Raw genomic sequence first — 11,923 nt, 5'->3', positions numbered from 1 at the left:
GGACTGTCCTGAACGAGGCCTTTAATCCAGATCTTTACAGGACTGTCTAACTCGAGGCCTTTAATCAAGATCTTTACCAGGACTGTCCTGAACTCGGGCCTTAATCCAGATCTTCAGGACTGTCCTGAACGAGGCCTTAATACAGATCTTTACAGGACTGTCCTGAACTCGAGGCCTTTAATCCAGATCTTTACAGGACTGTCCTGAACTCGTCGAAGATGAAACTTGGCACGTGGGCCTCGGGCCACCTTTAAAGGACAGAACAACAAACAACAGATTATTATACGCATGTAAAATATAATATCAGATAAATATCTATAGGCATTTTTTTTTTTCATGGGTGTTGTTGCTACCTCCCTAATCTAATCCTAATCATCGATCGAAATCCTAGAATCTAATGAATCCTAAATCGAATCCTAACAATTGAATCCTAAATCTAAATCCTAATCTAATCCAATCCTAATCTAATCCTAATCCAATCCCAATCCAATCCTAATTGAATCCTAATCCTAATCTAAATCCTAATCTAATCCAATCCAATCCTAATCTAATCCTAATCCTACCTTGCGAGGCAGTTTGGTGTAGCGTACGTAATCTTCCAGAAACATCAGAGCTCCCACCACATCGGACGGCATGTCTGGGATCTTCTGACTGTAAAATAATTATTACCCAAAATCTCAATTTCATTGAATTTAAAAGAAATATAATCCACATATAATAACACAGTGATCCATAAAATGTACTTACATTTTTTTCATTCAAATTGTATTTATACAGATTAGATCTATGGAGATAACGTTTGGAGCTGTTTGAAATAGCAGCCTTAGGGCAACGTTACAAACATTAGTTACATACATGTATATATATATAAATAAATCTGACTTTACTGTGATATCACTGTAACGTTCTTAAAATTAATGTGTATATGTCAGGTTTTTAAACTGGCAGATTAAAAAAAATCCAATCAATCAATCAATCAAAAGGACACGTACTGGTGCACTGTTCCATGACAGAGCGTATGACTTGGCCAATGAGAGCCAGGAACTGCTCTGTGTATCTGGAGTGGAACTGTTTTGAGTAGAGTGAGAAGGCCGAGAACCAGAGGAGACCAGTCTACCGGTCGGTGGCTTTCTGCACGTCATCCCTGGACAAATAGGAGAAACAGCCAATCACATGGTGGGACACGCCACATGGGGTAGGACCACCAATCACATGGTGGGACACGCTCAATATGGGTCAGGACCAGCCAATACCATGGTGGAACACACTCAACATGGGTAGGGACCAGCCAATCACATGGTGGGACACGCTCAACATGGGTCAGGACCAGCCAATCACATGGTGGGCAACGCTCAACATGGGTCAGGACCAGCCAATCACATGGTGGGACACGCTCAACATGGGTCAGGACCAGCCAATCACATGGTGAACACGCTCAAAATTGGTCAGGAACCAGCCAATCACATGGTGGACACGCTCAACATGGGTCAGGACCAGCCAATCACATGGTGGACACACCTCAACATGGGTCAGGACCAGCCAATCACATGGTGGGACACGCTCAACATGGGTCAGGACCAGCCAATCACATGGTGGGACACGCTCAACATGGGTCAGGACCAGCCAATCACATGGTGGACACGCTCAACATGGGTCAGGACCAGCCAATCACATGGTGGACACGCTCAACATGGGTCAGGACCAGCCAATCACATGGTGGACACACTCAACATGGGTCAGGACCAGCCAATCAACTATGGTGGACACGCTCAACATGGGTCAGGACCAGCCAATCACATGGTGGGACACACTCAACATGGGTCAGGACCAGAGATTAACATTTATTATTTTTTTATTACATATTTTTGGGATTACTTAATTTTACAGATTATAAAATATATATATTTTTTACTGACGGATCAAATCAAATCAAGAGAGCATAACATATGAAAGCATTATGCAACACTTATCCCCAATGTGGTCCTACATGGAGAATCCAGACAGGAGGATGAATGAAAACATCACCATGGTAACTGTTCCCCCTGGCTGTACTGGAGATGTGTCTCTATAGTCACCTTTACACAGGTACTCATTGGTCACCTTTACACAGGGTCTCGTTGGTCACCTTTACACAGGGTCTCGTTGGTCACCTTTACACAGGGTCTCGTTGGTCACCTTTACACAGGTACTCGTTGGTCACCTTTACACAGGTACTCGTTGGTCACCTTTACACAGGTCTCATTGGTCACCTTTACACAGGGTCTCATTGGTCACCTTTACACAGGGTCTCGTTGGTCACCTTTACACAGGTACTCGTTGGTCACCTTTACACAGGTACTCATTGGTCACCTTTACACAGGTATTCATTGGTCCTTTGACCAATCAGATCAGCTCTTTTGTCAAAAATTGGGCAAAAGATTAGAATTGGGCTACCTGTGTAAACGCACCGACACTGAGTTCACAAAAATTAAGAACACCTTCCTAATATTGAGTTGTATCCCTCTGCCCTCAGAACAGCCTCAATTCATCAGGGACTCTACAAGGTGTTGAAAGCGTTTCCACAGGGATGCTGGCCCATGTTGACTCCAAAGCTTCACCACAGTTGTGTCAAGTTGGCTGGATGTCCTTTGGGTGATGGACCATTCTTGATACACACAGGAAACTGTTGAGCGTGAAAAACCAGTAGCTTTGCAGTTCTTGACAAACCATGTGCCTGGCACTAGAGGTCTGCGCAGGACTGATTTCTTCATCCCACAGAAATTTTCATACTGCACCCGCGCGCACCCACCTCCACCCAGTCACCCGCCAGCCAACCCAACCCCAGTCACCCGCCAGCCAACCCAAGTACCGCCCAGCCACCAATCACCCGCCAGCAACCCACCCCATCACCGCCAGCCAACCCAACCCAGTGACTGGCAGCCAACCCCAGTCACCTGCCACCAATCCACCCAGTCACCTGCCAGCCAATCCAACCCCAGTCACTGCCAGCCAACCAAACCCAGTCACCGCCAGCCAACCAAACCCCAGTGACCATAATCACCTTGGTTTTTGCTGTACTGCAGTTTAGGCAGCTGAGCGATGATGAAGAGGAAGTTGACGATAGGAAAGTAAGGCAGGCGCTTGGTTGTAATGTAGATCTACAACATATAGAACAGGTGACGTAAGGGAGGTGATGGGTTGTAATGTAGATCTGCAACATATAGAACAGGTTGCAGTAAGTAGATGCTAGGTTTGTGATGTAATCTGCAACATATATGAACAGGTGCAGTAAGGGAGATGCTAGGTTGTGATGTAGATCTACAACATATAGAACAGGTGCAGTAAGGGAGGTGCTAGGTTGTGATGTAGATCTGCAACATATAGAACAGGTGAAGGAGGTGCTAGGTTGTAATGTAGATCTACAACATATAGAACAGGTGCAGTAAGGGAGGTGCTAGGTTGTAATGTAGATCTACAACATATAGAACAGGTGCAGTAAGGGAGGTGTAGGTTGTAATGTAGATCTACAACATATAGAACAGGTGCAGTAAGGGAGGTGCTTGGTTGTAATGTAGATCTACAACATATAGAACAGGTGAAGTAAGGGAGGTGCTGGGTTGTAATGTAGACCTACAACATATAGAACAGGTGCAGTAAGGGAGATGCTAGGTTGTAATGAAGTATCACATATATGAACAGGTGCAGTAAGGGAGATGCTAGGTTGTAATGTAGACCTACAACATATAGAACAGGTGAAGGGAGGTGCTAGGTTGTGATGTAGATCTACAACATATAGAACAGGTGCAGTAAGGAAGGTGCTGGGTTGTGATGTAGATCTACAACATATAGAACAGGTGCAGTAAGGAAGGTGCTGGTTGTGATGTAGATCTACAACATATAGAACAGGTGCATTAATGGAGATGATAGGCTGTGATGTAGATCTGCAACATATAGAACAGATGCAGTAAGGGAGATGCTGGGTGTAATGTAGATCTACAACATATAGAACAGGTGCAGTAGGGGAGATGCTTGGTTGTAATGTAGATCTACAACATATAGAACAGGTGAAGGGAGTTACTAGGTTGTGATGTAGATCTACAAACATATAGAACAGGTGAAGGGAGGTGCTTGGTTGTAATGTAGATCTACAACATATAGAACAGGTGAAGGGAGATGCTTGGTTGTAATGTAGATCTACAACATATAGAACAGGTGAAGGGAGATGCTTGTTGTAATGTAGATCTACAACATATAGAACAGGTGAAGGGGAGGTGCTTGTGTAATGTAGATCTACAACATGAACAAACAACTCCAATCAACATTCAGCAGCTGGTTAGTTTCATCAGCTGTTGTACAAAATCATACAAAACATTTTACTTCACTGGGGCTTTAAGGTAAAATGAATGAATCAAAAAATAAAATATGATAGGCCTTTATCCAGATCTTCACAGGAATGTCCTGAACTCGTCAAAAATGAAACTTGGCACGTGGGCCTCCCACCTTTGAAACAGAAAATCAAGCATACAGCCATGCAATCTCCATAGACAAACATTGGCAGTAGAATGGCACTACTGAAGAGCTCAGTGACTCAACGTGGCACCACCATAGGATGCCATCTTTCTGACAAGTCCGACTTTTGGTCATGTAGTGTACCTTGTTGAGTGGGTTGTGTATCCCTGTAGTAGTAGTAGTAGTATGAGTAGTAGTAATATTAGTAATAATACCAGTAGTAGTAATATTAGTAGTAATACCAGTAGTAGTATTAGTAATACTAGCAGTAATAATACCAGTAGTAGTAGTAGTAAAACTAGCAGTAATAATACCAGTAGTAGTATCAGTGGTATTAGTATTAATAATAGTAGCAGTAATAATAAGAAGAAGAAGCCAGACCTTGTTGAGTGGGTTGTGAATGCCTGTAGTAGTAGTAGTAGTAGACCTGTTGAGTGGGTTGTGAATGCCTGTAGTAGAGTAGTAGTAGTAGTAGTAGTAGTATAGTAGTAGTAGTAGTAAGTAAGTAGTAGTAGTAAGTAGTATAGTAACCTTGTTGAGTGGGTTGTGAATGCTGTAGTAGTAGTAGTAGTAAGTAGTAGTATATAATAACCTGTTGAGTGGGTTAGTGAATGCCTGTAGTAGTAGTAGTAGTAGTAGTAGTAGTAGTAGTAGTAGTAAGTAGTAGTAGTAGTAGTAGTAGTAATAATAACCTTGTTGAGTGGGTTGTGAATGCCTGTAGTAGTAGTAGTAGTAGTAGTAGTAGTAGTAGTAGTAGTAGTAGTGTAAGTAGTAGTAGTAGTATAGTAGTAGTAGTAGTAGTAGTAGTAGTAGTAGTAGTAGTAGTAGTAGTAGTAGTAAGTATATATAAACCTTGTTGAGTGGGTTGTGAATGCTGTGTAGTAGTAGTAGTAGTAGTAGTAGTATATAGTAGTAGTAGTAGTAGTAGTAGTAGTAGTAGTAGTAGTAAGTAATAATAACCTTGTTGAGTGGGTTGTGAATGCCTGTAGTAGTAGTAGTAGTAGTAGTAGTAGTAGTAAAGTAGTAAGTAATAGACCTTGTTGAGTGGGTTGTGAATGCCTGCTGCTCCAGAGAGGCTGTGATCTCATACAGCAGGTTGTTGTCCTCCTTGGGGTATGGAAGGCTGGGGTCCTGGTAGTGGGCTTCTATATCAGCCAGTAGAGACCTACAGTAGATACAACAGACACCTGACTATTCAACACACCCTTTAAATGACAGACAAGAACTATTACAGCAACATTAGTGGTAAAAGAGCTGATCCGATTGGTCAAAAGAKCAATTAGTAGAAACATGTATGTTAAAAAAATATATGTTATGACTTTTCCATGTCTACTGATAAGAAATTCRATGACAACGGCCATCCCTTCCATGACAACGGCCATCCCTTCCATGACAACGGCCATCCCTTCCATGACAACGGCCATCCCTTCCATGACAACGGCCATCCCTTTCATGACAACGGCCATCCCTTCCATGACAAGCAACAATCACTCTTTCCCATTTCAAATGAACAGTAACCCTTTACTTTTAAAGCCTGCAGCTATATCATCCTTTATTAACAATTAAACATGTACGACCCTTCATAACGTCTTATAACAAGACTTTATAAGAATGTCATGTCTCTCTACGCATCATCTCAGACGGACACTGACTTGTTGAGGTTCTCCAGCGCAGCGGCGAGGTGTTTGGAGTCAAACTTGCAGGAGTAGTTCAACTCGTTGGCGATCTGTTGCCTCAGGATCTGCATCTGACCAACCTGAGGAAAACAAACCCCGTGTCACTTCCACACGGGGATTGAACCCCGGTCTCTCCGGTGGGGGAGGGGTATACGTCTTCTACGTCAAGACTGGAGACCTCGAGAAACTTCTAGAAGATTAGATTTTTTTCTTCAAGTCACTTTGATCTACTTTTTGTCTGTATACTGCAATTCAGCGTTTAGCTGTGAATGTGTAGAAGACGGCTCCACTTGTAATAAACCTTGAGGTATATGTTACTGTAGCCGGTGTGTCTATAATTCAGCGTTTAGCTGTGAATGTGTCGAAGACAGCTCAWCTTGTAATAAAGTTTACATACACTTATGTTGGAGTCATTAAAACTTGTTTTTCAACCACTCCACAAATTTCTTGTTAACAAACTATAGTTTTGGCAAGTCGGTTACATCTACTTTTGTGCATGATACAAGTCATTTTCCCAACAATTGTTTACAGACAGATTATTTCACTTATAATTCACTGTATCACAATTCCAGTGGGTCAGAAGTTTACATACACTAAGTTGGACTGTGCCTTTAAACAGCTTGGAAAATCCAGAAAATGATGCCATGGCTTTAGAAGCTTCTGATAGGCTAATTGGCATCATTTCAGTCAAATTGGAGGTGTACCAGTGTGTTACCACTACAGCAGGCTCTGCACTGTGTCACCCATCTTTGATTATAGTCATCTAGAGACCGATCACTGAACGTAATGGTTGTGTTGCTCATAACATTAAAGTTGGTATTTTGCTAAAACAGCTCAATGAAACACAGTACCTTCATGATGGATTCCAAGTCGGACCCCAGATCTTCTGTGTTCTGGAGACAGCGTTGGCGTAGACTTTACTGGCATTTGCTGACAGAAAGAAAACAAAGGAAATGCAACGGTGAGTGATGACGCCTGGACAGTCATAACCAGAGCATAATGTTCCCTGGTCATAATCTCCTGTTCAGTGGAGCCTAATGTTCCCTGGTCATAATCTCCTGTTCAGTGGGAGCCTAATGTTCCTGGTCATAATTCCTGTTCAGTGGAGCCTAATGTTCCCTGGTCATAATCTCCTGTTCAGTGGAGCCTAATGTTCCCTGTCATAATCTCCTGTTCAGTGGGAGATAATGTTCCTGGTCATCATCTCCTGTTCAGTGGGAGCCTAATGTTCCCTGGTCATAATCTCTGCTGTTCAGTGGGAGCCTAATGTTCCCTGGTCATAATCTCCTGTTCAGTGGGAGCATAATGTTCCTGGTCATCATCTCCTGTCAGTGGGAGCCTAATGTTCCCTGGTCATAATCTCCTGTTCAGTGGGAGTAATGTTCCCTGGTCATAATCTCCTGTTCAGTGGGAGCCTAATGTTCCCTGGTCATATCTCTGTCTGTTCAGTGGGAGCTAATGTTCCCTGGTCATAATCTCCTGTTCCTGTAGGGGAGCCTAATGTCCCTGGTCATAATCTCTGTTCAGTGGGAGCCTAATGTTCCCTGGTCATATTCTGTCCTGTTCAGTGGGAGCCTAATGTTCCCTGGTCATCATAATCCCTGTTCAGTGGGAGCCTAATGTTCCCTGGTCATAATCTCCTGTTCAGTGGGAGCCATATGTTCCTGGTCATCATCTCCTGTTCAGTGGGAGCCTAATGTTCCCTGGTCATAATCTCCTGTTCAGTGGAGCCTAATGTTCCCTGGTCATCATCTCCTGTTCAGTGGGAGCCTAATGTTCCCTGGTCATAATCTCTGTTCACTAGGAGCCTAATGTTCCCTGGTCATAATCTCCTGTTCAGTGGAGCCTAATGTTCCCTGGTCATAATCTCCTGTTCATGGAGCCTAAGTTCCCTGGTCATAATCTCCTGTTCAGTGGAGCCTAATGTTCCCTGGTCATAATCTCCTGTTCAGTGGGAGCCTAATGTTCCCTGGTCATCATCTCCTGTTCAGTGGAGCTAATGTTCCCTGGTCATAATCTCTCCTGTTCAGTGGGACCTAATGTTCCCTGGTCATCAATCTCCTGTTCAGTGGGAGCCTAATGTTCCCTGGTCATCATCTCTGGTCTGTTCAGTGGGAGCCTAATGTTCCCTGGTCATCATCTCCTGTTCAGTGGGAGCCTAATGTTCCCTGGTCATATCTCCTGTTCAGTGGGAGCCTAATGTTCCCTGGTCATAATCTCCTGTTCAGTGGGAGCATAATGTTCCCTGGTCATAATCTCCTGTTCAGTGGGAGCAATAATGTTCCTGGTCATCATCTCCTGTTCAGTGGGAGCCTAATGTTCCTTGGTCATAATCTCCTGTTCAGTGGGAGCTAATGTTCCCTGGTCATCATCTCCTGTTCAGTGGGAGCTAATGTTCCCTGGTCATAATCTCTGTCCTGTTCAGTGGGAGCCTAATGTTCCTGGTCATCAACTCCTGTTCAGTGGGAGCTTAATTTCCTGGTCATAATCTCTGGGTCCTGTTCAGTAGGGCCTAATGTTCCTGGTCATAATCTCCTGTTCAGTGGAGCCTAATGTTCCCTGGTCATAATCTTCCTGTTCAGTGGGAGCCTAATGTTCCCTGGTCTCAATCTCCTGTTCAGTGGGAGCTAATGTTCCCTGTCATAATCTCTGTTCACGGAGCCTAATGTTCCCTGGTCATAATCTCCTGTTCAGTGGGAGCCTAATGTTCCTGGTCATAATCTCCTGTTCAGTGGGAGCCTAATGTTCCCTGGTCATAATCTCCTGTTCAGTGGGAGCCTAATGGTTCCCTGGTCATAATCATCCTGTTCAGTGGGAGCCTAATGTTCCCTGGTCATAATCTCTGTTCAATGGGAGCCTAATGTTCCCTGGTCATAATCTCCTGTTCAGTGGGAGCATATGTTCCCTGGTCATAATCTACTGTCAGTGGGAGCCTAATGTTCCCTGGTCATAATCTCCTGTTCAGTGGGAGCCTAATGTTCCTGGTCATAATCTCTGGCTCCTGTTCACTTGCACCAAATGGAAAGAAATGACTCATTTTTTGTTTCCACTGCAAAAAGTTTACACAACTCGTAAGAATCTTCCTGAGCTGTTGATACCTACCCACAATACCTTTGACGGGATTGACAGAGCCTCAGCATGGCTTTAAAGACATCCACCATAGCCTTGTCTCTCAGGATGGTCTTTCTGAAACACCAACAGGAAGTTCTAACGGAAACAAAAACCTGTCGTGTTACGGAACCATGAGGGGAAGCAATAACGAATCGGAACACTTGAATGATTCTAAATGTTTTCAAAATGAAACAGGTGAGTCGAGTCACAATGCAATATGTGCTTTTGAATGATAATGCCTGGCGTCGTCTCTACAGAAAAGGAAGCTACGAATGACAGTATCTGTATTAAATATAACAACTAACTGATATTGACTCAATAAATCATGATTGTTTTGAAGTCAAAATGGTACAACCGGGTTAATAAAAAAGGTTAACTAGTTGTTAGGACTGAAGTAGTACATTCCATAGCATCTAAATAGAATAGGAGAGTAGTATTCATAGGCTGGCAGGCTGGGTTTCAATAACATCATGTCAACGTGACCTGCAGTTCCTTGACGATCATGAAGCAGAGGAGCCTGTCGAGCCCGTTGAGGCCGAAGGTCCCAGGGTGTCCTGTATCTCAGAGAACAGACGGTGTTGGTCACCTCCTGGTGGGTCTTCAGGTCGTACCAGGTGTTCAACTGGTCCATGTAACACGTCACTCTGGGAGAACACAGGTAACAGGTAAAAGGCTTTGCATTAAGACATATTAAAGCACTGAGAAGAGTGTCACGGCCCCTCGCATTGCAGGGGCGGTTCTCCTGCAGGCAGAGGAGGGTCGTTAGTGATTGGAGCCCCTGGGCTCAGGGTATTTAAACTGCTGCTTCACTAATCACTTCTCTCTCTCTCGCTCCTCCAGGTATGATCCTGTTTGTTTGTTCCTTTTGTAGTTGTACATAGTTTTCACTCAGTCATATCACACACACAGATTCACGCATCATGCACTTTACATACACCTTACATTATGATACTTCCACACCGCATTCTTTTTCTTTGTTTTAAAGTTAGAATAGTTTACCTGTTGTTTGTGTCCCCTCATTTTTGTCACAGGCTATGAGCCGGCTGTGACAAGAGAGTATACCCAAAATAGACATCCCACGACCGTGTATACGCCATGTTACAGAACACCAACGCTACCTTCCATAACTAATCTTCAAATAGCCACCCTTTGTCTTGATGACTGTTGGAAAAGCATTCCAGGTGAAGCTGGTTGAGAGAATGCAAGAGTGTGCAAAGCTGTCATCAAGGCAAAGGGTGGCTACTTTGAAGAATCTCAAAAATCTCAAAAACCTTTTTGGTTACTAATGATTCCATACGTGCCTATTTCATAGTTTTTTAATTCTACAATGTAGAAAATAGTAAAATAAAGAAAACCCTTGTAGTGTACCTACAAGCTAACAGACTGACGCCACTAAGATGACACGGAGAGAGAGATACCTACTTGGGTCTGTGATGCGGAGATCTCTCTACAGAGTCGCCCGATGAAGGTGGCCGACTCATCGACCGAGGGGAACTTGGGGATGGGGATATGGGTCGACTGGTAGACACTCTGCCAATCCTGGATCTAAGAAACACAAAGAGCTGACATTAGCCGTTTAAATAGTACGTATAATTATTTAAACCAGGGCTCTCCCAACCCTGTTTTCTGGAGAGCTATCTCTCCTGTAGGTTTTCAATCCAATTCCCAGTTGTACTAACCTGATTCAACACAGCCTAATATATACTGTATGTAAAGCCTCCTCTACTGTATAAACGGCCTCTGCTGTATACGGCCCTCTGCTGTATACGGCCCCCTGCTGTATACGGCCCCTCTGCTGTAACGGCCCCTCTGCTGTATACGGCCCCTCTGCTGTATACGGCCCCTCGCTGTATAAGGCCCCTGCTGTATAGGCCGCCTCTGCTGTATACGGCCCCTCTGCTGTATAGGCCCCATCTGCTGTAGTAAGGCCCCTCTGGCTGTATAGCTGTGGCCCTCTGCTGTATACGGCCCTCTGCTGGTATACGGCCCTCTGCTGTATACGGCCGCCTCGCTGTATCGGGCCCCTCTGCTCGTATCGGCCCCTTCCTGCTGTATCTGGCCACCTCTGCTGTATGGCCTCTCTCTTAACTCCTCGATATGGCCTCTCTCGCTGTATAAGCCCTCTCTTAGCTCTTGTTATACTAGGCCTCGGTCTACACCTAGTAGAGTAGAGGAAAGAGTCACATGTACTTATATAAAAGGGCTCCAAACCTTGGTGCGTATGGAAGCTGTTGCACTCCTGCTCCACTTGTAGTTGATGATAGAGAGACCCTCCTCCCTCCAGATCTTCAGGCCGTAATGGGACCGTAATCCTGGGATGTACTCAAAGGACCGGTAGAATCCATCCATGGTGGCGGCCATCTCCTTCAGCTTCGGCATCAGCTCACTGGTCTGAACGCAGGTGGGACATTGGAAATTGGACCGATTAATATCATTTTTTACATTTTATTACATTACATTTTTTTTTTTTAATTTTTCAAGTTAGCAGACAACTTTGTTTTATAAATTCTGTCATGAATAAAACCTGAAATAAACTGATACTTTCGAAACCTGAAATTAAACTTTTTAAAGAGTGACTGTTACCTTTGTTGCTGAATGGTAGCTGTGGATTTATTTATAAATGTACCTTTTTAGTTAACTAGGTAGTA

The 11,923-nt window shown here is 43.9% G+C and overlaps 1 protein-coding gene across 4 annotated transcripts; it reads right to left on the bottom strand.

Annotated features, from left to right (window-relative positions):
- Positions 1-995: 995 nt before the first annotated feature.
- Positions 996-9,932, bottom strand: washc5 (WASH complex subunit 5). Of its 4 annotated transcripts, XM_024145244.2 has the most exons (7): positions 9,759-9,928; positions 9,267-9,371; positions 7,016-7,094; positions 6,141-6,244; positions 5,525-5,653; positions 3,041-3,137; positions 996-1,144 (listed from the first exon to the last, which is right to left on the bottom strand). In XM_024145244.2, exons 3-7 carry the CDS (start codon positions 7,019-7,021, stop codon positions 1,139-1,141), a joined length of 342 nt encoding a protein of 113 aa, XP_024001012.1. In that variant the 5' UTR covers positions 7,022-7,094; positions 9,267-9,371; positions 9,759-9,928; the 3' UTR covers positions 996-1,138. The 4 variants fall into 4 exon arrangements, with proteins under 4 accessions (XP_024001012.1, XP_024001013.1, XP_070298364.1 ...); XM_024145245.2 differs by lacking the exons at positions 996-1,144; positions 3,041-3,137 and adding an exon at positions 3,694-3,867 and having other exon boundaries at positions 9,759-9,932; XM_070442263.1 differs by lacking the exons at positions 996-1,144; positions 3,041-3,137 and adding an exon at positions 3,921-4,074 and having other exon boundaries at positions 9,759-9,932.
- Between the last annotated feature and the right edge of the window lie 1,991 nt (positions 9,933-11,923).

Source organism: Salvelinus sp. IW2-2015, unplaced genomic scaffold (assembly GCF_002910315.2).
Source record: "Salvelinus sp. IW2-2015 unplaced genomic scaffold, ASM291031v2 Un_scaffold7353, whole genome shotgun sequence".
Taxonomy (NCBI): Eukaryota; Metazoa; Chordata; class Actinopteri; order Salmoniformes; family Salmonidae; genus Salvelinus; species Salvelinus sp. IW2-2015.
The sequence above is the reverse complement of the archived record's forward strand: the minus strand, read 5'-3'. Positions and strand labels throughout refer to the sequence as shown.